The 26,708-nt window shown below is 40.4% G+C and overlaps 1 protein-coding gene across 1 annotated transcript; it reads left to right on the top strand.

Moving 5' to 3' along the window:
* The first annotated feature begins 413 nt into the window (after window positions 1–413).
* Window positions 414–15,366, top strand: LOC306820645 (MORN repeat-containing protein 4-like). The gene is made up of 5 exons (XM_079338553.1): window positions 414–575; window positions 2,501–2,572; window positions 9,585–9,699; window positions 11,396–11,505; window positions 12,968–15,366. Exons 2-5 carry the CDS (start codon window positions 2,506–2,508, stop codon window positions 13,114–13,116), a joined length of 441 nt encoding a protein of 146 aa, XP_079194679.1. The 5' UTR covers window positions 414–575; window positions 2,501–2,505; the 3' UTR covers window positions 13,117–15,366.
* The last annotated feature ends 11,342 nt before the right edge of the window (window positions 15,367–26,708 follow it).

The following is a 26,708-nucleotide window of genomic DNA, read 5'->3' as shown; positions in this document are numbered from 1 at the left end:
GACAGAGTTTTGCTTTAATTTGGTCACCTTGCTTATTGTTTCATTTACAAAACTAGTCCTTCTACAGGTTTTGAATCCATAAGTTATTTAACACACTGTCAAAACCTCAGTGCAGCTGTTTTAGCGCTATAAATCCAGTTCCATAAAACTCGCCAAAACACGTCTAATCACCAAATTGAAATGTGAAATGACACCCTATCATTAACAGGAACCTCGCTGCCGTTTTACAATCCTACAGAGACAGTTGGCAGCACATAAAAAAAGGAAAGGGCAAAAGCTTTAACGGTGGAGCACTCCATCTAATTAAGTCGTTGAACCCGTTGCCCTCGACAAAGATGTCTTCTACGGAGGACGAAAGAACATCAGCCAATCATAGTGCGCATTGAAACGAAGCGGATGTATGGAAACCAATCAGATCACTGTTCCTTGTGAAGGTACTGAGTTTGCGCCGCCAAGGGAACTAGCAAGCTACGGAAAAGGCGAAATAGTCGCTGAGAGAGGAGCAGAAATCCTCCAACTGCCGCTATGTTCAGTGATGTAGAGACAAAGGACTGAGTTGCTCTTTAATAAACAAGGTAAACGTTTAATTTATTCCTCCGGGCCACCTCTCTCTCTGAGTGTATGTGTACGTGTTTTGGGAGGCTGCGAGGCAGCGTCATGCCGGCAGGATGAAAGGGATTTGGGCGCCGTTACTGTGGCAACATTAGATGGAGGAATACACACTCCTCTAATCTGACACTGCCTGATGGCATTTGAGCAATTAGTCTGCCTAATGCACGGGCCGTAGATGTCACCGTTAGTATTGTGAAGCCTGAATGTTTCTTTGACGCTGCTGTCGGTGGCATTTAGATATATCAAAGAGAAAAGCATATCCATCCAGGACCACAGTCGTTTGACAGAGGGATGTCGCCTGTTCGAGTCAAAAATGTGTGTTTTTTAGTATCAGATCGTGAAAACGAGCACAGACATTTTGGATCAATTACACTAAATAAAAAGGCCTAAACACCTTTTCCTTTCCCACAAGCCCACCAAAGAGCAACGACCACCAACTCATAAGGGCACACGTTCAGAGTTATGGAGAGAGAAAAAAAAAACATACAACTTTAATTAATGATCACAACATTTCTAGTCCTGTTGTAGTACTAGGTGATAGCATATTAAGAGTGCAGTCAACACAAACGCTTTTTATTCTTGGTCAAATCAGATGACTTTAAGTATACAGCCTAAACTGCAGATAGATGTTCTCCAACTTTTCAACATTATTTTTTTTCATTTGCGTTCAATTTAATTCAACCCCCTTAAAACTGTTAGCAATATAATGCCACATAAAGTGATCAAACAGCTCATCATGGGACTGTGTGTTTGTTCTGATAGTGACGTTGCTTGAAAGAAACTCTTTCACTATTTCTTGGTCCAGTTGCCTGCGACTTGGTCTATTTTGTGTGATGAGTTATTACACAACTTTTCTGAGCTCTTTGCTTCACTTCTAATACCGTCTCAGAAAGCTGATGGTTTCCTGTTCTTGTTCACAATTAAAAAGAGAAGGGAGCCTTCAACAGCTGTCAGGAAAAGGCCTATTGTTGGCTTGAATTGGTCAGGATATATCCGCCAGGTCTATTTGTGTTTGTTGCAAGTTGAGTTGCGGAAGCACATACTTTGGGAGCTCCACATGTACACAAAATCAGATGTGCAGTGCTGCGTTCCCTTGCTGGCTCAGCTGATCCTGTCTTGCCCCTGTAACACCTCTGTGACTACCTCAGAAGATAGTACAGTGGGTGCTTTTGGGACATACTCGGGCAATACATCACAGAGATGTAAATATTGCACCTGGAAATGACACTCTGAATAGGGCTTTTGACTACGTATGACCTGTACAGTGTTTTAAGCAGCAGATCTAACTGGCAATGCTACGGCACTAGTACAGCTAAATTGTTTATTAGTATTTAGCATGCTGTTATAATCAGCACTAAATATTGCACTGTCAGCTGTGAAGATTCTGCATTTGCATATTATTTTCTTCTGATTCAAAAGAAAATCAAGCAACTTGATTGCAATTTTTTCGGTGCGAGAGAAGAGAGTGCAACTGGAGTCTAACCTTTCCCAAAGTAGACAGAAAAACAAAGGAGAGCTGGTAAGCTACAGCCTGATTGTACCAAAAACCAGCACCCAGGATGACCTCATGCTTTGTATGCCAATCAGCCAATGAGAGACAATACAGAACATTTCATGTCACAGTGCAAAACTAGAACCCCTTTTTAAAGTTGTGTTATCCACACACACGTACAGTGTTTGGTTTGGATGTCTTGCAGGGGAAAAAAATGTTTTCTGTCATATCAAAGAGGTTATTCTGTGGCTGACTGCTGCATAATCATGGCACCGTTTGTGCTCAGTTTATTCAAGAGGTTGCACATGATCCATGACATGTTGAAAGAGGAACTGTCAGCTCTACGTGTGTGTGTTTAGGTCTTGATTTTCTGTGTGTTGTTGTTTGTGCCATCAGGACCCATGACCCTGACACGAGGTTCCTTCAGCTACTCCAACGGTGAGGAGTACCATGGCGAATGGAGAGAAGGTAAGGCTGACCTGCGCCGTCCGCACTCATACAAAAATGAAGTGTCTCGTTAAAAGTCGGGTTTAAAGGTTTTATTAGAGCAGTGGTTCTCAAACTACGGGTACCACTGGTTGTACGCGGTCTCTCTCAAAGGAATCTCCAAAATATACTCACAAAATGTGTCTTTTTTTCTTCTTTGATCTGTCTTGTATCTGTTGGGTTTGTATTCCTATCTAATGTGTTTTCTCGTCTAAATGAATGTAGTTTGCAACTTTAATCTGCTCAATTTATCCACGCACGCGCCCAGACGTAAACACCAGGCGTACGCCTCACGTTTGGAAAAGTTCCACTCGGTATTCCATGATAGGAGTTCCACACTGAATCCGCAGCAAGCAGCTGTACATTCACATTTTTGAAGCAAAGCATGAGAAGCTTCAGGTTTGATGCATTTGGAAGAATGTATGGAGAGTGGACCTTGTAGCTCTCTCTCTCTCTCTCTCTCTCTCTCTCTCTCTCTCTCTCTCTCTCTGAAGCTGATGGGATTCTGCTCTATTTTGCTCCGTCTTTTCTCTCCACAGCAGTTGAGAAGATTTTTTTTTTTAAAAGGGGGGGTTATACTTGGCCGGTCTGCCCAGGTATCGTCTATGTGTAGGAAACACTGCAGACTAAATATTTTCCAGGTTGTTGGTGTGAAGATGTCTTTTTTTTTTTTGCTCTGCACCTTATTTTGATTTGGGTAAATGTCAGAGTTGTGTGGCGTTTAAGTGTCACTTCTAGCTCGAGCCCTTCGTAGGCCTACAGCGTGGCTGCTAACATACATTATACATTACAACACGCTGAATACATTAGCCTAGTGCATGAAATGATTGTCGAAATAGGCCTTCAGTAACATAAACAATTTGGGAAAAAAAGAGCAACTATTGGAAGTTATGAATCCATTTAAATCTTGATTGATGAGAGTCTTGATCTTTTTCAAATGAATCCGTTTTATTTACCACCTCTCTCGACTACGAAGTACAGATATTATACTGGCTTGGGATGGGTTCTTTTTAAACCTGGAGGCCCTGGTGTATGTTTTCAACACATATTGGTCTGTATCAATATTTAGAATAAATACTCAACAGTCGTCCCTGAATGCAACTGCTGACAGTACGGTGAGTAGCCTGAAAGGAGCGACACACAGACTTAGTCTGTAGAAAAAGTCAAACCCCTCAGCTCCTGCTCTGCCTTGAGAAATCTGAAAAGGAACTGAAGCAGTGTGGTTGCTCCAGGATGGATATATAGGACTTTGATTTGTAAATGTTTTATTAGCGAGGCAACGCATCCGACATGTTTGTTAGACCTCAAGGCTCCACACTGTTTGTTTTGGTGTGTTCCTCTCAATGCAAACACAACTTCAGTTTGTTTAAAAAAACAAAACAAAAAAAACCCACAGCGAACCTTCAGGTTATAAAAATCTCACTCGACTGACATATGAGTCTCTAATGATCTACAGTGTGCTATAGCTCTCTGTCTACATCCTGAAGCATAACATGTTGTCAACACAATATGATAGATATGATGCCAATTATTTTAGATTGATTTTAGTCCCGATTTGCTTTAAAAAAGGGTTAAATAGACAGGAGCACAGCAAGGAAGCTGTTTGGTGATTTCTGATCGTAGATGTTGTCAGAGGTTTCTACAAAAGCATCACATCAATGTCGTTAGATAGAAATAGTCTCAAAAGAAAGCTGTGGCAGATTTTAAGGGATGAGCTGATGGTTTTCCTGATGAACGGATGCTGAGAAGTCGCAGCACGAGTCTTTAAAATGAATCTGCATACATGTGCACAGATTGCAGCTAATTGGCAGGAAAAAAAACAGTATCACAGTAAAGATAGCTACCACAGCACAGTGCGCACGCACACACACACACACACACACACACACACACACACACACACACACACACACACACACACACACACCATCTGGGGCTTCAATCCCACTGGGATTGGATATCACACTACCTAAACCGGTGTTTTCAGTTTGACAAAAACACACTGACGACTTTTAGGGCAAGGTTAAACAAAGAACAAAAGTAAGGCACCAAAGCAGCGCCAGTCTGCAGGGACAAACATATGGTCTCTGCACAGTTAGTGAAAAGCTGTTAAACTGGTTTGGCTATGATGAGCCAGCTTTGAGAGCACTGCAGGGTTGGGGTTTTTTTTTTAGTTTTTTTTTTAGAGCGTACGTTTCCAAGTGACTGTAAGGGGTTTAACTAAACGTCCTTAACACTGAATCTATAAAACTTAGTGTAAACTGTAGAACAGACAGCTTCAATGATCTCTGTGCATCCGTTAAATACAGTTCACAACATACGTCACAAATTCCTTCCAGCTTTAGATTCCTCTATACATGGTGTGGAGGATAATATCACCTTTACTCTTTGAATGTCAAACCTCTATTTAGAACAATCTCTGATTACTTTATAAATCTGATTGTACTGTGTGTTTTACAGTCAGAACATTAGTCAGAGCAATGTAGCTCCTGTGCTGGAGCTCGTCATGATAACAACAGAAACAAAAAACAAGAGTTTGTATATGACACAACCATGATGAGATGCACATGGAAGCCATCGCAAGTCGTAGCATTTATGAAAAAAACAAAAAAAACAATAAAAGTCCGAAGAATAGAAAGCAACAGTAACGGGCAAGTGGAAGTTAGCCTCTTGTTATTGCATCTCAGCATTATAAAGGACTTTTGCTCTCATGTTTAGTTGAGAAATAAGGAGAGATCTCCGAATCATTTTCAGGTTTACATCGATACCTGCTCTTAGCAATAAGCTAAGGCGGGAGTTAATCCAAGTGTTGCAGCAGTCGTTTAGTCCGGCTACCTGCATATACTTCAATCTCAAAACAAGATAGTTTCCCTAATGGGAAGCATTTGTTGGACCATATCTCGATGTTAATGCCTTTTTCAATGGCTCCCTCTCTCCACATTTACTTGTATATAGAGCTTGTTTTACCGGACGCTAATCCCTTTTTAATGAAGTATCACTCTCCCCACCTTTTCCATCTGCATGTGTGAACAGAGCTGATCTTCTCCAGCCCCTTCTCTATGACACAAATGTTTTCACATGACGTGCGATTACAATAGTTGCGTTTCTGTGTGTGTGTGTGTGTGTGTGTGTGCGGAGACGTAGTCGTAGTCGTGAACACGGAGTGATGCGCGTCGTGCATGGTGCCTCCGTGTCCACGTGTGTGTCAGGCCACTGTTTGCACACAAACATGTCGATGTGTGTCGGGGCAGAGGTCTGGTGGTGTCACATGAATAATTCAGAGGAGCGCTAGGTTGAAGGCAGACACCGGGCGCTATCAGGTTACAGGAAGTTGGGCGGGTACATCAACTGTAGCTAGCAGCAGAGGCCATTTACAACTGTACTTTGCCCATGCAGCCGTTTAACATCTATGCATTACCGCTATTGATTGCCATAAAAGCAGGACAAATTCAGCTGAACCCTACATAAGCCGGAGACCATGACCCGACACGAGTCGAAAGAGAGGCGTTGCAAAGAAGCTGAGTGACAGATTAGAGACTGGAGGGATCAGGTCTGAAGGGACAGAGAGGAATTCACTGTCCCTTACAGCACATAATCTGAGCCTTCTCTAAAAAGTCAACGTTTGTCCAGATGGAGGAAAGTGTGTATCGTATGCTGTGTATTCCTCGTAGTCTATTCTAGCCTACCTGAACAGAGTTTATTCTGTAGATACTTTTAGAGTGTGTCCTCTCTGTAATCAGCTCGAGTGTGCTCAGAGTGTTTTAAACTCTGACGCTTCCTGCGCCGACTGACTGGCTGATGAAGGGAAATCGTCCCATTTTGACACAAATGCAGCTTGTTTCTGCTTCGTTCTCAGATTAAAACGCGGCGCGCCACGACTCTCATGCCCCGCGCGTGCAGCGACACGGACGCCAAGCCGTCAGCCACACGCAATCCAGCTAACTGGTCAGCGGTGAGGATGCAAGGTGCCCATCAGCAGAGGAGAAAGGGGAAAAAAAAAAAAAAAAAAAAAGCATTGACACAGTGGAGGATAAACGTAGATCGTTTCCAAGCATTCAGCCCATCGCTGAAAGTAACTTCCCTGCACAAGGTCATCTGTAATGCCCGTATTTGTACACTCTCACTATCTCTATTCGACTATTCAGGGCTGGGGGAGTACAGTATGTTAAAATTGTGTTTCATTAATAATCCTGTACCATTCTGTGGTTGTGCTGGAAGACTTAAAGGATAAAACCTCAGTGTGTAAATGTGGGATTAAAATGTTTGTTTGATTCATCATATTGATTATTAACAAATACAAAACAAGATCCAAACAGTCTGCAGCCATGAATATACCGTACGCAAATACAGGAAACAAGGGTTTGGCATTCCTGATAATTAAGTTGTTAGTGAGCGGTTTTATTATGAACATGAGAGAAAAATGTCAGAGAATGTTTCTTTTTGTTAACGATGTGTTTTTTTTTTTTGTTTTTTTTTTTCAAGAAAGAAAATAGAAATCGTCCAAATATGATGTTGACAGATCAGAGCTGAAATATGCCAACATGAGTGACAATCCTTTCATCTCTGTTCGATTCATTATCAGTAAATGGGACCCCCCCTGGAAGATTGTCTTCATCACCAACGTGCGTTTCATAGAAAATGGAGCCACTTTCTGCATTCTAATTTAACTTCTTAATGTTTATTAATGTCAGTCTCTAAATAAGTTCATATCCAACTGTCTATCTAAACTGCTTACACTTTAACCTCTTCGTCATTTTTAATGACATCATGCCCTCTTTGATACTCCTCTAATGTCGGATTGAAGATGTCATTTTTTGACACTCAGCGGCTCGAGCGTGAAGTTCTCTCCTCAGGGACTCTCACCCTCTTCACAGGACTCCCCGCGGAGGGGGCTCAGGGGTCTGGCTTTAAGCCCCTGTTGGCCCCTCTTTTTCATACCCATACAGACTTAATTGAGCCAAACCGGTGCACGCACAAACACTTACACACATCTGGCCATATGGAGAGAGTGATGTTTGAGAGGGAGAAAAAGACTTTGGAAATGGAATGCAGAGCTCCAGATTTCGTTTTGGGCCACATCTCATCTCCAAATCTCCCGTGAAAACCCTGCTGAGATTAGGCCGAGAGCAGCACTTTAAGCAGCCCTGACAGATGGGCTGCCTAATTTACTTTACCATTAGCTGGGAGCAAAGGGACAACACTCGTTGGGCTCACCCTCTCCCTCCCCCTCCTGTAAATCCCAATCCTCTGCTTCCACACCTTCCTCACTCCTCTTCCCCTCCCGTCAGTTTCCATGCTGCTTGGCGAGCTCCCCGTAAATCCCATTCCTCGCCTACAGCTGCTTCGAGGAACCGAGGACCTCCTCCAGCCCCTGTCCAACTGTGCCTCACATCCAGTTATTCTCCTAATTCCCCCTGGGCCTGGTAATAAAGCCTGGCAAGGAGGGAGGAATGCTCCCTTCTCTCCTCTTCCCCTCCCCGTCTCCGTCTGTTGCCGTGCCGCTGATTCTGAAAATGAGTTGCAAAATTTAAGGGAAAATGAGGTCTCACCTCCGTGGGAACATTTTAGAGATATGAAAAAAGAAATTAAGCACCATCTGTGATCTGCTAATTAAGAATTCTTAGTTAAAATAATGATGCTCTTAACATCCTCATTTCCCTAAATGACTTCCACACTCTTCCCTAAACTGTCTCGAAATCTTTGCGTAAGGATTCACGCTGAGATCAAACCTTTTTTTTTTTCTGTGCCTGGATATTTTACTTTGTACATTTATTGCACACTGCAAGAGGCTTTCCTCTAGCTTATCGGTTAATGTTGCCCAATTCATTCCCATTAATCTGATATTTCTGGCGTTTTGTGCCTTTACTACAGCGATCAGCGAGAGAGGGTGGGGATTGAGATGCTGGGAAGGAGCCACAGGCCGGGCCGCTCGCATTGAGGACTAAGGACTATAGCCTTCATACATGGGGACACGCACACTAACCACTCGCGCCCACATTCCACTTACCAGTTTGATACATATAAAATCCATTCTCATCCATATAAACACGTTTGACCCCGTTGAAGACGTGAAAAATAACAAACTTAACCTCCAGATCGGTTGCTTTTTCAAGGAGAGAATCCACAAAAAGGATCCAGTGAATGAATGGATGAATACTGGCACGATGTCTGAGCCTCGCAGCCAGACTGTACTGGTTTCCAGTAAATAGTTGTTTTTTGTTTGAGGAGGTCACACACACATACATCAGTTATTGAAGTAGTCACTATATAGAATTAGTGTGACATCTCAGGTTTATATTGTATATAGCAACTTCTATAGCATCCGCTTGTTAACAAGCTGGAAGGAAGGCCAAATAGACTTCATTGTGTGCCTTTCATTTTTGTATTTGGAGTGATGTACTCCATGTCTGTCGTGCCCGACAGGAAGACTTCATTTTTACAGCTTCAACACAAAATATGTGGATCAACGCGGAAAACAAAATCCAGAGTATATCGTGAATTTGAACACAGACAAGTAAAAATACAGATTATAGTTAAAGGCAAATTGAGTCCCAACCAAGCCTCATTGATGTTAAGAAACAGGAAATAAGGATGAACGAATGGTACACGTGAACACAAAGCCTTTCTTCTTCCTGTGTCACTTTGCATTCGTTTGGACTAAACACGGGCCTCAAATCAGTTTTGTTTTTTTTCCTCACAATTTAGCTCCAAACATCATGACTGCTGCTATGACCACAGTGTGGTCTCAGATCATGTGCTATGTTATTTAGTGGATGTGTACAAAAGATCCATTGAGACGTATAGGAACACGGGAGGACAAGTGTTTTCTAATGAACAACATCTGCATGCACAACACCTTTGAAATCTTTTCTAAGCGGGCGCATTATAGCCTCGAAATCCAGAGAGGAGCTTCCACACTCCTGCTTCATCATGGTAGCTTTTTCTATGCAAAGGTTGTACCCTGATTTTTTTTCTCTGTGCGATGCCACTGCAGGTTTGCGTCACGGCCTGGGTCAGCTGACCTTCAGCGATGGAACGTGTTACACGGGACAGTTTGAGAACGGCCTCTTCAATGGCTGTGGGGTGCTTGTCTTCCCCGACAGCTCCAGGTCTGTGGTGCATTCGCTGTCTTTGTATTCAAATCAAATGCTTTTTTTAAAGGAAGACTTTTAACCTGAACTTACAGTTGTTTAATGTCGTGACTGATGGCTTTGTTTTCTCTATATACACTAAAGTGCAGTTTATTTGAATATATACATATACATAATGGTAACATGACCTGCTGAGTATCCAGAGGTTTGGTTTTAGGTCGGATCTTGTTCTCTATAAAATGCTGCCACAGTAATTGGTGACCTAAAATTGCCCGGAGGTGTGACCAGTGACTTTCGCCGGTGCCTTCGATGCTTATGTCAGACTTACTGCCAGCAGCCTCAGACTAACTTTTGCCTGTAAGCTCACATTTGACCCCACAAATTAAAACAAAGATGTTTCAATCAAACACGCACTCTGAAAATCTTCAACATTTAAAAATTGCACTTTCGAAAAATCCTCCATGCCTTCATTTTGTCCAGACTGGGGGGATTAGACTCGCAGAGTCGCGGTCACACCTCTTACTCAGATGTGTCCATGAGTTCAGTTTGCTGATGTTGTTTGTGCACTTTGCAGCTGGGTTTGTTTGCCTTAATAAATAAGGTGAATAGCAAATAATCCAAACGTAATAACATAAGCTAAAGCGCACATTACAGCTCCTCATACTGAAAACATACTGTACAGCATGAATGTGTCAGTCCCCTTTGTGATGTCATAAAAAGAGACATTGTTCTTTATTCTTCTTTAATAAACACAAACAAGCCAGTGCAGATAAAAGATAGAAGCACAGAAACTAACCTCCGACCTGCTCAATAAGTTTCTCAGCCAAACATGTTCAAAGTTTAACATGACCGTCCATCATTCTGGAGTATAGAAATGTATTCATCATGAAATCATTGAATGAAAGAATGTGACTCTCTGACCCTTCCAAACCCCCCAAATTCACATTCTGTGGCTCTAACTTTGAAAACGTGTTTTTTCTCTTGTTGAGCCGAGGTCAAATGTTCAAGTACGCCTGAGAATGTACTTGAACATCGAGGCCTGTTATGTTACTGTGCGGAGAACGTCACTTAATTAGTTTTTCAAGGGTTTTCAAATAAACAGCAAGAGAAAAAAAAAGTAAAAAAACTAAATGATTTTGGAGAAAGGTTAACTTTCTAGTCAGATTGCTTTTAGAGTTCACTTTTGATCTTTGTTTTTTTTCTTTTCTATTATGAAGGACAACAAATCTTTCTTTGCATGTCTGACATGTTTTAAAAAGCGTGGAAGTTCCCCTCACGATTCTAAATACCTGCTGACATTCAAATCTGACCTTATTGCCCCTTGTATTCAGGCTGGATGTATTTAAAACGCTCAAGAGTCTTCTTCTTTTTCTCTTGAACATGATGGACAGGAAACATCCATTCTGTCAAACTATGTTGTTTTTTTATCACCCCAAACACACGTCCAAACTTTCTTTGCTTTATTCTGTATTTTGTTTTGTTTTTTTCTGCTTCCTTTCTATGGCTCATTGCCAAAGGGCCTTTTTGAAGAGAAATAGTTTTCAAATCTTCCCTTTCATATAAAAAATTCCAATTAACACCTCATTTACTGAAACTATAAAAGCTTTCCTCTGGTTTCTGAAAGGTGTCCTTCCCCCCCTCCCTGCTCAACTGGCTCGACATATTTACATTCTAAATGCGTCTAAACTGTGGGTTTTTTTTTTTCTTTTCGCAGGTATGAAGGGGAATTTGTGCAGGGCAAGTTTCAAGGTTGTGGCGTCTTCACTCGCTATGATGGGATGAGGTTTGAGGGCGAGTTTAAAGGAGGCTGCGTTGATGGATACGGTAAGTCTTCATAATTAACCCTCAAAGATGGACTGTAAATGTTGAGCAGCTTGTTTTTCATACATATATACTTTACTTTAAGTTTGTTTCTTTCCTCCAGTTCAAGTTAAAGTTCTGAGATAAATTACTGTGAAGTAAAATGATTGCAGGAATGAGCTCTATAAATACACTCGCCTCACTTTTTCCCTGCGTTCACCTCCCTCTGCTCTTCGCTGTGATTCCAAACATTTGAAACACTTTTTTATGATGTTAAACAGTGAAGAAGTGATAATTGTCTCTTCTGAAGCCCCACGTGTGTCTGCACCATGAGTCTCTGGAGGTAATCAACACCTTTTTATTTGAAGACTGCCGAACAATGTGTCTCTGTGGCAGCATGTTCATTTTTGTGCCTGTAAAAATAGAGGTGGGACGCAAAGATCCGTTCAGTCTCGTCGAGGTTCGATCAAACTAAAATCAGAGCCGAGCTGAGGTGTTTTTCATTCCTCGTTTTAGTTTGTCTCCGACGACAAGTTTAGGTGACTCGAAGTGTTTTAAAGGCAACAAGCGCTCAAGGAAACTTCTTGGAGTTCGATTTATTTTCGACCAGGAAGTCAATAAAAGGAAAAAAGTTTGATGTTGCGTGCTGAAATCTGCTCACCAGGTTGAAGAAGGCCGATAAAAGATGTATAAAATCTCCATAAAGTGTGAGAAAGTATGACTTCACATGCAGTCCACGTCGTTCAATATCATCTAGGATGTGACTGATCAAAAACTCCAAACCTTCTGCTCACTTGACTCCTTTCAGTTAATCTCAGTATTTTCACGAATGATTCTCACAGAATAAGATTCAGACGAAAGAATCCTTTTTGTGATAAGAAGACGTTTCTGTTGTTGAATGGGTCGGAAGCCTTTTTTTTTTTTTATTCATCTGACTTGATAAGTTTTATTATAGACCTTATTCTGTCTTGGATTCATCTTTTTTTAAATTTTAGTCTTCAACTAAAAACGGAGTGACCGGTTTAAAATGTATCTTTAGGTCACTGAACAAACGTGTTCACTCATACTTCAGCTGCATCATGTGTTTTGAAACTTCTTCATATCAAAGAATGTTGTTTTTCCTGAATTGAACGAAACAGTCCGTACATTTCTTTTTGTGGAAATATACAGTTGCTTCCTGAGTGAGTCAGATGAGACTTTCTGGCTGTTGCCAGCAGCTAGTGAGCTTAGCTTAGCTTAGCTTAGCATAAAGCCAAGAAACAGGGAGGATTAGCTAGCCTCATTCCCTCACAGGAGCATCACAAGAAAGCAAACAGCAGATGGACTTTTGTTGAAATCTCCAACATTAAGACCTGATGTGTTTTAGGGACAATAATCGTTTCTATGTGAAACGTTACGTTACGTGCAGGATTCTCTCCGTGCCCAAAAAAAGTACATACAGCTCCTGTTTGATGAGAAAAGTTCAAATTGAGTCTGTCTGGTCCAGGAGTGCTGATGTTTGCTGACGGAGGCCACGGCGGAGTCAGCCATGAGGGCCTGTTTGAGACCAACCAGCTGGTGAGGAGAGAGAACAGCCAGGGAGCCGTGAAGAGGGCACAGGCAGCAGCCGCCAAGGCCCGAGCACTGGCCATGTGAACAGGACTACATTACCCTCAGTGCCCCAGCCCCAGAAGCATCCTCCTCCCATCAGACTTCTTCTTCAGCTTTTTCTTGGTTCCTCGCATCCAGTTTGTTTGACTGCTTATCACCTTTATATCCTTTTTAACGTTTGCCGTTTGTAAATTTCCAGGTAGATGTTTTCGGTCTCATTTCATTTTTCTCACCTTGCACTTGTATTCTTTGGAGTGCCAATCAAAGGGTCTGTTAGGCCGACACGTCTACTCTGTGTAACTCTCTTGTTTGGACTGATGAGAAAGCCACTGACTCAGGATCAGCCGAGCCGACCCCAGTTTAAGAGTTCAGTGTGAACGACGGTGCTAAATCTGCGTCAGGCTCAGTTCTGTAGTTCTGTTTCAAAGTGCACGTACAGAGGTGTTTGCAGTAAGCACTGATTTGTTGATTCTTATGACAAGAAGCCTCCAGACATCAAGGATTCAGCTTTGATTATTTTGGCCAAAAACACATTGCGTTTTTTCGACGTTTATGAAAGCTGAATCTGGAAAGGGTTCAATTATTCAATCTTAGATGCAGCTTCCAACATCTACAAATAATTAAAAGAATAAATTAGTCAATCTCAATAAATTAAATTATATAATTATTTTTTGTAGCCTTTATGGGAAGAACTTTTTAAAGAAGCCTATGGGTTTAGCTAAAACCTTTAAATGAGGAAACAGCAGAGGACATTGATGGATTTTCTCTCTCTGTTTGTATTTATACAAAGTGCCATCATTCAGGTCCCAGTGATCAGTATCAAGAAGGAGGCCGATGCTGCTGTGAGCATTCCTTAGAGGTGCAACAGGGAGGTAGTGATATGAGTCAGACTCCTGATTTAGAGCTAAAGGTGATGCTTTGTGCACAACTGGTGAGGAAAACATGACATAAACGTTCGGACCGTTCTAACAGGACGAGTTAAGAAGTGAAGGCTGATCGAAACGAGCTCCAGTTACTTCAATCCAAAGTTAAGCGATATCTGCAAAAATGATATTACTCATTTTCAAGGCCAATTCCCAGAAAAAAAAAAAAAAGTATGTCACGGAGAACTAATTAATTTGGTAATACACACTGCTGAATGGTTTCACCTTCAATTAATGAATTTAAATTAGAGCCAACATCCCTGATCTGAATTTCGGGTGTAGAAAGATTTCAGGCAACGTTATGAATACAGGTTTTGGGCCGTATAAAGGACAAACGTCTTAACCTTGACTGTCTGAGTCTTTACAGCAGCAGTCATCTACTCATGGCCAAAAGTCACAAACTGTTTCGACAACACAGATGTTTGTACTGATGAAACTGTCGGATGAGGTGTAATGAAAAGTCTCTCTGGCACAGACTCGAACTGAAGTAACAGAACTTTCTCTCCACGTTTACCTGCTTTTAATGAAAACAAAATCATCATTTTTCATGAATTTAGAGGGACGTGTTGAACAGCTGTAACATTTAATGTTATGTTATGTCAGGTCTCCTTTTAAACACATTTTGCCAAATGCAAAATATTAAAATCAAGAGTTCTTGTTTTTTTTTGTTTTTGTTTTTTTTATCACTCAAATGAGCAAATCAGTGTTAACTGTATTTCCTGCCTTCCTGTTGAAGGGTGCATTAGTTCTGACTTCTGAACTCCAGTTGGTGCTCTGGTATTTAAAAATCAGCAGTTTACTGTGAGCCAGCAGACTGTCAGAAGGGTGTCGATCTTGGCTAACGTAAATGTGAGGAGTATCTTTTTTTTTTTTTTTTTTTTTTTCACTCAGTGCCGTTACAGCCAATCTGATGTCAGATCAGTGGACAAATCATCTCTCAGTGCCAAACACACAGTGCCAACAGGCTGGAGCTGATCCAGAATCAGTGGCTGGACATCAGAAGAGAAGGGTGGAGGGGGGAGTGCAACGTCTGCCGCGTTACAGGCTGCAGTAATGACTGCAATTTGATGATGTGCCATTTCAGCCTGAAAGCAACATATTCTGTACTTCAGGTTTTTACAGTCGGAGAGGAGGAGAATCTGGTGACTCCACGGGCACACAGAAAGGCCGATCTGATGGAAGAGAGGTGTCGAAACTGAAAAGGCTTCATTCCAAACATGCTAAGGACCTCCTATTCAAGTGATTTATTCAAATATTTTTAAAAGCAAGAAGAGTCTGAAAAGAAATGTTTTATCAGGTATCCATAACACACTTTACCAAACGAAGTTAAAGACGACTTCACATTCTCGTTTGTATCTTTTTTTTTTTTTTTTTAATGAAACCTTTTCTTAACCATTTTGTTTTTCCTTTTTCTCCTGTTCACGTCCCTGATGATGATGTCACTGTGTGTGTTCAGTGTTTGCGTGTTACTCACCAAAGTTCCCCTCCCCTTTAAAAAAAAAGAGTGTAAAAGCTTAAATCGTGATAACTAACACATAATTCATAGTGCGTTGTGCCTGCTGGGAATCAGCATCTGTCTGTGTAATGAGATCGGTGTGTAGACGTGTCACATGTGCATGTGTAGTTGTACTGTAAGAGGGTGGGTGGGTAGGTCGGGTATTAAACGGGAGTTAATTGCCGGTTATGTGATTATCTCAGAGTGCGATTAATTTAGGATGTGGTTCGGGGGGCTGATGTGTTCCCCACTGACCGTTTTGACAGCGAGCGACGTGAAGAACAGTGGAACTGACGGAGGAATCTCACACCTCTTAATTGGCTCTGGGATCGGAGCAGAGACACTGTTTAACGGTGCTGACTGTTGCCTTTAGCTGTAGTGGAATCTGATCTGTGAGTTTTGGACGCCATGTTGTCATGCAAAAACCTTGTGACCTTGTCTTTTTGTGATAGATTTTTTTTGTTTTGTTTTGTACATATATCTTTATGATCCCATGTTCCTTAACACAAAAAACAACACTTAGGGATCACAAAACCCTTTAAAAAAAAATGCACCTTAACAAACTCAACTTGAAATGTTGCCGTTTGATATTAACACAACAGGTTCCCAGCAGATTTCATGTGTTAAACACTGTCTGTAGTTGTTATGGCTGATTTAATGTTTCACTGTGAAGGGTCTCCATTCATGACAAAGGAGTTTGGAGTTGAAATCCACCCTAAAACAGAATAAAGAAACTTCCATCCACCTCAGAGACTGGATTAAAAACTCACTCTGACTACAAGATGTGAAAAAAAACAAAAACAAAAACCTCCTCAGTAAAAAGTCTCTGTGCCATCCGTCAAGTTTATTTTTAAAGGTTTATATATTTATGGTTAAAATGGTGTAAAATAGGAAAAAAAAAAAAAAGCCTTTTAAGCTATTCAGCTATTCAGCAAAACGTCACAAACAGAACCTACTCTATATCTGAATAAGGTTAAATGTCCCTGAATGATGACAATGATCCTCATCACAGATCATTGGACTTACTCAGGAACAGTTTCTCTAAAAGAAGCTTTCTGAAGAGGCTGGGCTGTTGTAATGTAAGATATCGAAGAAGAAAGGCAAAGACTTGTGAGTAAAAAGTGATCTGAAAGTCGTCCACTCTTCCATCTTACTCATGACACATTTCTGAGTTTGCTGCCATTTTCGAGCTGTAAACTTCATAGGGGAACTTTACCAGGGGGCGGGCTACATGTACGAAAAACCCAGACTGTTTTTAAACCTGCCCCCTTTAAATAGCTGTGATTAAAATGACCTGAGAGATGACTGTCGATGTGTTTGCCAGAGTAATACAAGATGAGCTTGCCCATTTGCCTGTTTTAGGCAAGATAGCAGATGATAGTCACTTACATCTTTAATAAACCAACCCCAGGACAAGAAACGGAATAATTGTTTGTCATGTTCCTTTAAGGAGACTGTCAGGTATTTCAGAAATGTCCTCATTGTCTTACAGTAGCCTTCATCATGGGGACAATACTTACATTTGTATCTTGTTGTGATGCCAAGTTATTCGAGATCTCCTCTGTTTCCGGTCTTGAAGCCTTTTTGACCTTAAAAGTTGGATCAACGTCTCTCGCTGAGTGGATCGTTCTAAATCTAAAGATTTCAAATCACACAAGGATGAAGTTGAGGAAGTGAAAAGTGGATACAGATTTTAAATGTAACTCTGAGTATTCTGTTTTGGGATTGATTTCAAACGTTTTATTCGTGTTATTTTACTCGGACTTGTACATTCTGAAGTGGTCTTTGATATTTCAGGCTTTATGACTGTTTATATAGTGTCGGTTTCACGAAAGGATTGTTTGTTTGAGTTGAATGTAAATGTTTGTTTTCTCTGTATTTTTAAAGAAAAGGTGTCGGACAAAAATCACACGCACACATTTGAGGACTGGAGATGTAATCAATGTCATTATTAGTATTTGTTCCACAGCGTTCACCTCTCTCTCTTACACAAAAACACACACACACCTACACACACACACCTACACACACACACACACACACACACACACACATTCCAGCCTTCTGTATGGCAAATTAGCATATTCACAAATTTAATGAGAACAAAAGGGAAAGGACTTGAAACAGATAAACAAAAAATCAACAGTCAGAGGAAGTTTGCCAAGTGCCTGAACTAAAACCTTCTTCTACTGTGCTTTGAATACTTTAAATACTTTCTGACTGTTTAACCAACTCTTTCTTAAGTGTCACGTTTTTTGTTGTTGTTGTTGTTTGTTTTTAAAGCCGTTTGTCTTTTCTCTGCCTAACGAAGAGAAGTCAGACAGGCAGAGTGTGGGTGGATGACATTAGCTGACCAGTTATGTCTGCTGAGATTATAGCCTGATGACTAATGACTCGACCGACACGCTGCCTGCACTCACTGCAGGCCTCATTTCAAATGTCTGGAAGATGATTTAACAACATTTATATTCAAGCTTTGAAAGGTATTATTCTTATTCAGGTAATAATTAGATTTTAAAGAACAGAGGGACAATATGAGGAAAACATTCACGCCCCACATTATCTGTCAAGGTTTCTTCTTCTTCAAAAAAAAAAACATGATAGCTCCGCTAATTGTAAACATTGAGTGTTAATTCCATTCAGTGAGCGTCTTTCAGCCAATGAGGCCTGTTGTATAAATGTTATCTGTATTGACTCTCAAGCAGACTGCACATTATAGGTAGGCTTAGCCACCTTGACACGAGCCACTGGTGGATGTACTACAACTATAAGGCCTTTTATTTAGAGTCGGGTTGTTACCATCTACATTCATCTTCTTTGAAAGAAATGACCATATTTGGACAAGTGGTTGGAGTTTCAGGGGGGCAAGAGCTCATCAAATGCAAACCAATCAACAACTCCTGCACCATCTTTTTTTAAAAGGAGCATCTGTCATTTTAGATGACTTATGTGTGAACTGGAAAGCTAATTTAGGCCAGCAAAAGCAGACTTTAGATAACAATCATAATGTTAATAACAGGTAGCTAGGCCCTAAAACATAATTATATTTACCTTTTATCTTCTATTTCTTTCTAAATTGGACTATAATTTACAACATGAACATCATGATGTATCAAAGAAGACTTATTTTAGTTTAGTTTTGGACCCACTTGCTCAGAGATGTCCTGCACTGATGACTTGTAAGTCAACATTAGACCTTCGACCAGGAGATTGGGGTCTAAGTCCTGGGCGAAGTCAGAACATTGACTGATTGATTAACTGAGCATTAGTTTTGGTGGCTCCATCTTACTGAAGGGTGATTGGTTTCACAACATAAAATGTGTTCATGGTAAAACTTAAGTTAAAAGGAAACGTTGTGTAGTTTAGAACATGACTTATGTGGTCGGTAATACTTGGACAGGTTGAGCAGTTTTTTCTAGTTCAGCTGCTCATGAATGGACTCTAATCATTTTTCTTTGACCAAGACCACCAATGATATGTTTACAATGTCAAATGTGATTATTTCATAAATAAAAGTCTTTATTTTCTTCAACTGAAATTAGCTTTAAAAAACATTATCATTGTTACTTTGTTCTAACTACAACCCTTAGAATTTGCTAAGTTTAGATTTTAGAGTCTACATTCAACATTATTATTTTTATTTATTTTTTGACACAAACCGAAATGTATCTCCGATTCATTTAAACAAACCAACTTCAACTAAGTTCACAACATGATGAAGACAATCTCACACTAACAGTTCATTTGACTTTTCAAAGCTCTCAAACCTAACTCAGTCCTCAGCCGATGGAGCTTTCTCAGGAGTCATACAAGACCAACATGTGGTCAGAATTTTAGAGCTCTTATTAAAGTCATAATGAAACACTTGACTGCACAAAAAGATGGCCGCCATTCCTGTTGACAAAAAGTGAAAATATCCCCCAATAACTGGCGCTAACACTTTGCTAATTTCAATGACTAAATGAAAACCAAGCTTCTCAGTAAGATGAACACTGGCATGTATTTTGATTTCATAATTAAACACAAACAGTATCTTATATGTTAACACAGAGTTACTGATGCCAGTTAAGAGGTGGAGCTGCAGATGTTTTTGGAGTCACTATTGGGGAGCTTTTGTGTCGCCCATCTTTTTTCACAGTCTATGTTTGAGATAAATTGCCTCATTGTCTGTTTTTAAAAAATCGAGTTCAGTCAGGAAAAATGGTCTTTTGGTTAAGAGAGAAAATAGTTAAACATGCAGATGATGAAAAAATTTAACTCATCTGAATGTTTTGACTGGTAAATAAGATAAAGATAGCGTGGGACCAAACGCTCTGTAGTGTTGTAGTTTTCACATGTTCTGGCACCTTTGAACACCGCCCCCCTCCCCCCCCCCAAAAAAAAAAAACATCTGAAAACTGAAACCTGAGGTATGTACCTCGTTGTCACAGCCATAATGTCACTTTAGTCGTTTTTTGAGGAATTTTGTTGCAAGATGATGATGTCACAAAGTGAGAAAAAAATAAACTGTGTTCGGGTTTTAAATGGAAATGAATCCTCAGAGGAGAAACAATAAAGGGAAAAAAATGCATGAACTGAACTACAAACCTTCTCTCCTTCTTTTGTATATGTGCTTTTTTTTGCCAAGCTGAGGTGTGAGAGGCCTCTGGGAGACATGAAACACTGAAACCACAGAACAATGAAAGGCGTATACACACACACACACACACACATATAGAGGGATTTGAACTCTGATCACACATCTTGGCAGGTCTAGTGATTATTTGTGGAGCTCGGCTGTCAGAAACACCCCTCCTTCCTCTTCCTCCCCTCCCCCCATATACTCTCCGCTCTGCTGTCACTAAAATAGCTTTAAGGTGTGTTTAGGTTGGACTTTAACCCCTCTGCCTATTTCGTCTCCTTGGAAACAGTCCAGAGTTGCCTTAATTTGTATCATCTCAATCTCAAGTGCTGCTGCAGTTTTGCCTATTTGCCCCTAATCATCGAGCCTGTTTCCATGGTGAAGTATTTAAATATGCTCTGCAGATCATCTTCACCTAACACACAAGAAGTGGCTTTTTGCAGCATGTTTTTGCAATGTTTTCTTTTGTTACATCCCTCCAATCCTGTTTCGTATCGGACTCCTTCTTTTTAATTAAAATCCCTCCTCCAAACACAAGATTGCTCATTGCTGTCCTGCTGTTATTCCCATCATATTCCGCAGGGAGGGATCTCCCATTTTTCTATTTCACGCCCTCCTTAAAGAGAGCCGGCTTTGTCTGTTATCTTATCAGTGAAGCTTCACGGCTCCCAAAAGCTTCGGCAATGTTTAAAAAGGAAGTGCACACAGCATACTGATAAGAGGGGCCTGGCACTGCAGGGACGCACGCTGTCAGTGCACGTGCAAAAAAAAAAAAAAAAAAGAATAACTGTCATTTAAAAGCCAGCAACAAAAAGCAGCTACCAGCATGCATTTTGCATGTCTTTAATTGCTCTGGGTTCCCTCCCCTCACAACCACACATTTGGGATTTTGCTTATGCGAGCTTTTCACTCTAAACATGCATGCATGAGAACGTTGGGGGAGGTTTATAATATGTATGTTCATCTGCTAAATAAAAATTTCAGCAGCACTTATACTCATGCTCTCATAGCTCCATGCAGCTCGAGGATTACAGGAGGAGGTGTGTTCACGGGCTACATCAGACACATCCTGACTTCTTTAGAATTGTATTTCAGGCACATTTCAGAGCCTCTTCCTGTCTGTTTTAAGAGAGTTTCAGTGTCTGATCATGCACACACAACAAGCACACACACAAAACATACAATCCTACATCTGATTAATACGATTTGTCATTGACAAATTTTATCATACTGAATGCACAAGTCCAAAAATTGCCGGTATAAACGGTGCTTTGTCCTCACCTTTACCTCGTCCTTTTTGACAATTAGTCATGTGATACAACATTGTTAGTGAAGCCTAAAATTGTCAAAATTTAGTCAAGAAACGGTAACTGCTTTAAAATCTGGGGCATAGGATTATGAAGAAGTAAAAACAAAACAGCAAGAGTACGCTCTTTAGAAGGTATGCAGAACAACTCCATGGGTGAGGAAATTGGAGAGCAGTGTAAAGCATGTTTGCCATCGTTAACTATCAAATCCACCTACCTAACATTCCCTGCCATCCAAGCTGAAGTTAATTTATGAGCTCTGCGATCACGAACGATGGGTGCCAGCGAGTGAAGTGCATGGAGATAAAGGGTGGAACAGACAAAAAGGGTCGCTATCCAAACATTTCATTCAAATGATCTTTTGGATGATGTTATTGGGAGGCCTATAACCCACAGATCCCTTTTTTTCATTTTTCTCTCAGTGTTTGATTTATAGATTGCTGTAAATGTCCTTTATGTAGTTTTCTTCTGTTGTTATGGGGCCGACTGAAAGCATAAATATTGATCATTTCTGTCTATTTTTAATCTGCATCAGACAAGTTATTAACAGCACACTGCAGAAAAAGCCTGTGTTTACACTCATCATGGCAAAGACTCGATGTGTGATACAATTTACTGCTAAAAGAAAACAAGATGAGCTTTTGGTTGAATGGCACTACTCACACATGGCAGAAGGATCCCGAGAGAGAAGTTACAATGTTTTTGTCAACAGATGGTGCCAAAATAGACACCAAACAAGAGCTCCACACAGGAGCTTAAACAAAGGTCTTGAACACTGATTGATTTGTATAACTTCAAAAAATATGTCTTAATGTTATTTTCAATTGGAAGGGAAACAATAATGTTGTGTCCTGAAGAACAACTGGAGAGGCTAAAATACGGTTTTATTAAGTCAAATGTTAAAACTGAAACAGTACACTGATATATATTAAATAGAACAACAGGAGTGTTTCTAGATAGTGTTGTGTGATAGTGTCATCCTATAATTTAAGGCCATGGTTACCTATGACAATGTTTTTTTATACAGCTATCACACAGCGTATGTGCAAGCATTGCTTTGTACATGAAAGCTTGAAGGTATAACACAGACTTTGGACACATTCATGATTTTAACAGCACATTAATAGCAAAGAAAGATAAAACAAAATCCATTGTCAAATTGAAGAATAACATGGGTTCTGGCTAAATTGGTTTTTATTAAAAATATGATTTAGGATAAAAACAAGTCCTTCAAATTTCAGAAGAGTCAGAATATTCTCTGCATTCCCTTTGCGTTCAACAATTTAAGTCTTTATTTTAGTTTCGCCTCAGGGGAATCATCAAAGCACATCTTGATTTTAAGACCAGGACACATTAATTTTATGGTTTTATTTTAACGTTTCAGCACGCCACCGTCTTCTCCCTGCAGGTGCTTCAGGCACAAAAGAAGAGAAAAAAAGGAGCATGAGCAGATTGAAGGAGGGCGAGAGGAATGGAGCCGCATGTGTAAATGTTGGAGAAGAGGACTAACACGAGCTCATCCAACAGACCTGAGGTGGGGGAGGAAGAGGGGGAGGGAGGTGAGTGTACCAAGGGATGTGAAGACATGATCTACATATTCAACATTTTGAGTCCCATCAAGGGAGGAATCGACACTTTGATGCTCAGAATCATCTCATCTATCTGCAGAGTTCAGTTGATTCCTGCAGCAGCTCTGTGAGTCATGTTGAATCTGACTTTTTTTGTTCCGGAGCTCAAAGGTGCTTCAGCAGCAATCATGCCTCAGTGAAAGTTAAAGAAAAAGTTTGTGTCAGCACAAAAGAAGGTGTGTGGTCAAGAGGAGGTGAGAGCTGTACATTTAAATTAAAAAGTCCCGCATGTTTGATTGGATGACTGGCGGTACAGATACTGGGCTCTCTCTCTCTCTCTCTCCATCTTCTGCAGCCGATTCTTGTACAACTTGTTTAACATTAATGCTAAACTACAGTTTTAAAAGTAAGCCTTTCCTCTTTTGTCTCATTTGAACGTGTTTCATAAACTATTGTACATGTAGGGACTGTACATGTAGTTCAACTCTTTTTTTACCAGGAACTGAACACAGTCACTGCTAGAAATGGAAAATGGACATCTCAAACTTTTTCCACCAAATCTGAATAACCTCATAAATTAGGCATAGTGGTCCAACAACAGAGTAACTAAGACTCTGTGAGGCCTCACAGGGCTAAATGTTGTAATTACTCCTGTATGTCAGCATGGTGATAAAAAGGCTAATATGTTGATAATTAGCAGGAACAGGACCCCAATTTAATTTCATGTCACGCTTCTCCACCAACAACAAACAACTTGTTTAGCTCTTTGTCATTTGCACTGAAACTCCATCACCTTTTGGTTCTTCCAGTTCAAGTTCACGCTGAGCATCAAAATATCAAAGAAAAGTGGCAAGTCAAACGGCAGGTCTGATTGAACGTGAAGTCAAATGTTGTTGCCCAGTATGTTAACGAACAGTGACAGAGAGGATGAAATGAGTTCCTCGGGTTATGGTACTAGACAAACTTAACTTTGGACATGTTGAAGAACATCAGTGAATCACTATAAGGTTTGTTCTTTGGGGCCCCATGAATATCTGGCAATAAATTCACCAGTCACTACAAACACTATGTATCTGCAAAACGTGTGAGCTCTTTCAGTGTTTATCCAGAAGTGATTATCTCTGTTGTAATTATGAATCTAGTGTACAGAGGGAAATGCTGGAGGTTCCGTTTGAGAAGAATCTGTGGACGTTTCAGGGACTCGTGGATATCCGTTGTTTGAAAGTAAACTACAACTTCTCTGAGCTCCCTCACAGACCATTTCTTTCTTGTTATAGTGTTTCACTACTTCTGCCTTAGCTCTTAAAAGGAGGACAGTTATTAGTCGTCAGTGTCAGGTAAATTAAAATACAGGTCATTTGAACAATCAGTGCTGATTTATATTTCTCTGCTGAGGAATGTCTCCTTTCTGGGAGAGAAGTGGGTCAAGCAGCTGCTCAGTTAGGCTTAATTTTAGATCTTCAACACCCAGTTTAACTAGCTGTTAATCAGGTTGTCGCTTACTTGGTCACTCCCTACAAGCTCTATGATTGAACAGCTCGTTAGCTCCTAGACTACATCAAGACTGAAATGAAATCTCGTTCATTATGTGTTCTACTGTTATTGGTCCCAGAAATGCTTGATGAAGTCCATCAAATATGTTTTTGCTAAAATATGTTGTTTTTGTTCCCATTTTACTTCCTCAGCTCCGTCCATATCCACTCTTCAGTCTCCGTTTTTTGACCTGCACACAGATCTCTGTCGATGTTGTTCAGTATTTTTCTTCCCCTTTACTTCTAGGTGTTCCTGTCATGCTGTTCCTCCCTACATTCCTCTCTTTTCCCCAGGCATCTTTCAGAGATGGGAGGTCAAAAAGGAGTGTTTCAGTCTGATTTTGGTAAGTATCTTGTCTGACTGAAACACATAAAGAAATGATAAAATACTTCTTACTCAGTGTCTCTCTACCAATGTGTCTCAGCGACTGTTTGCACAAGGCTGGCGATGCTGTATATTTCTTAAAAAATGCCTACTGTATTTTTTTTTTTCAACAGATAATGGCTCGATGTTTTCAGATAATGGTACTCATCAAGAGGAAAACAGTGCTTATTTGCATTTTCAGGAGCAGATTAATTAATTCGTTGTCTCACACACACACAAGCAGACACACACATGCAGACACACACTACATAAAGTACTTTGGCACATGTCCACTTTTGTATTTTTACATTTGTTTACACTTTACTTGACCACTGTAACTTTTAAAGTTAAGCTCAAGAGCCTTACTTGCACATGTTACTGTCCTTCTTGAATTGAATTTCAACCAGTAACATGACTGTAAGTCCAAATTGATCACTGTCAAAAACTCAACAAGCTTTGCATAGCTAACTTTACTTTTGACCTGGTGGAGTATATGTGAGTTAATGCATCTCATTTCAAGACACCCTAACAAATGCACCTTCTTGCCTCATTGACAGAATAGTTTGTTTTTTTTACTCAACCAAAGCGATCATAATGTTTTGTTTTTACATCTTAAAATAATATTTGTGTCTGGACTTGTGAAGTGAATGTGGTTTATAAGAAGTTTAATGAGATATTTTCAATAAAAATTAGACATGATTGTTGCAGTGTGGAGGTTTAAGGTCATTTTAAATGTCTGTGTATGTTTTTTAGGACGGCAGTGAGACTGTCACGAGGGGGGGCATAAGATTATACTATTAGCCTACCTGAGGTGCCATGTGTATCAGTGCGGTTATGGCAGACTTATTGTTTGTGAGGTCCTTGATCCTTGGGCGAAATGATTAAGACGTGTATGACGTTCTGCAGTTAAACCAAACGACTTGCAAACCTGAAACACAGCAGTACATCATAACAGCTTTTGGGATTCCTAACCCCGGCGTAGATGAGATGACTGCCTTGTGAACAACTGTGTGTAAGGAAATGATAGATTTATCACCAGGCTTATTATTAAACCTCTTCATCATCTCCCTGTGATCACAGGTACTATTTTAACAAGAAACACAGAATTTCTCAGTGAGGTATTTTAGACCATGCAGAAGATAACACAGTACAGCCAGAAAAACAGCATCTTCTTCTTCTTCTTTAATGTTTAACGGCCACAAGTATACTTAAATTTAACATGATCGTCTTTATTTTGTGACTTGTGGGGTGGCTTGGAGAGACCAAAAAGTTTACTGGCAACATGTTTTGGAGATGTTAAAGGCCAAAATACAGTAAATAGCAAATGAGACATTTTTAAATAGTTAGTTTGGATGTAGTCTCGGAAAAGGTGAAAGAAAAGGATGGAAGGAGAGTGTGAGCAGGCAAGTAGCTCATCAAAGGCAAGGAAAGATGAGAAAGGAGGAGGAGGAAAGGGATGGGAAGTCAAAAAGAGGTAGGCAGGGAGGGAAGGGGGAGGACTCTGGGAAAGCTGGGTTTTTAATCTGGGGAGCAGGCAGAAAAAGAGTGGGAGTCAAACCAAGAGAGGGAGAGAGGGACCGGGCATTACATGGTACACTAAACAGAGAGGTCACCACATCGCCTGGAGGGAGAGAGAAAGAGTGAGGAATGAGGGGGGAGAGAAAGGAATTAGACAAGTAAAGAAAATAAAGAGTAAAAGGAGAGGGGGAGAGAGGAGAAAGATAAAGTTATAAATAATTAAATTAGGAGAGGAAAGAAGAGAAAGAAACAGAAAAATTAAAGAAAAAGAGAAAGTAAATCAATTGAGGGAGGGAGGGAGGCAGCGAG

Source organism: Symphodus melops (assembly GCF_947650265.1).
Source record: "Symphodus melops genome assembly, chromosome: 2".
NCBI classification, from domain to species: domain Eukaryota; kingdom Metazoa; phylum Chordata; class Actinopteri; order Labriformes; family Labridae; genus Symphodus; species Symphodus melops.
The sequence above is the reverse complement of the archived record's forward strand: the minus strand, read 5'-3'. Positions and strand labels throughout refer to the sequence as shown.

Bases quoted from the DNA above. Each gene is read 5' to 3' on its own strand.
- LOC306820645 (XM_079338553.1), top strand. From the start codon at position 2,506: ATGACCCTGACACGAGGTTCCTTCAGCTACTCCAACGGTGAGGAGTAC. The intron at 9,700-11,395 runs GTCTGTGGTGCA...TTCTTTTCGCAG, and splicing joins GTCTTCCCCGACAGCTCCAG to GTATGAAGGGGAATTTGTGC. The intron at 11,506-12,967 runs GTAAGTCTTCAT...TGTCTGGTCCAG, and splicing joins AGGCTGCGTTGATGGATACG to GAGTGCTGATGTTTGCTGAC.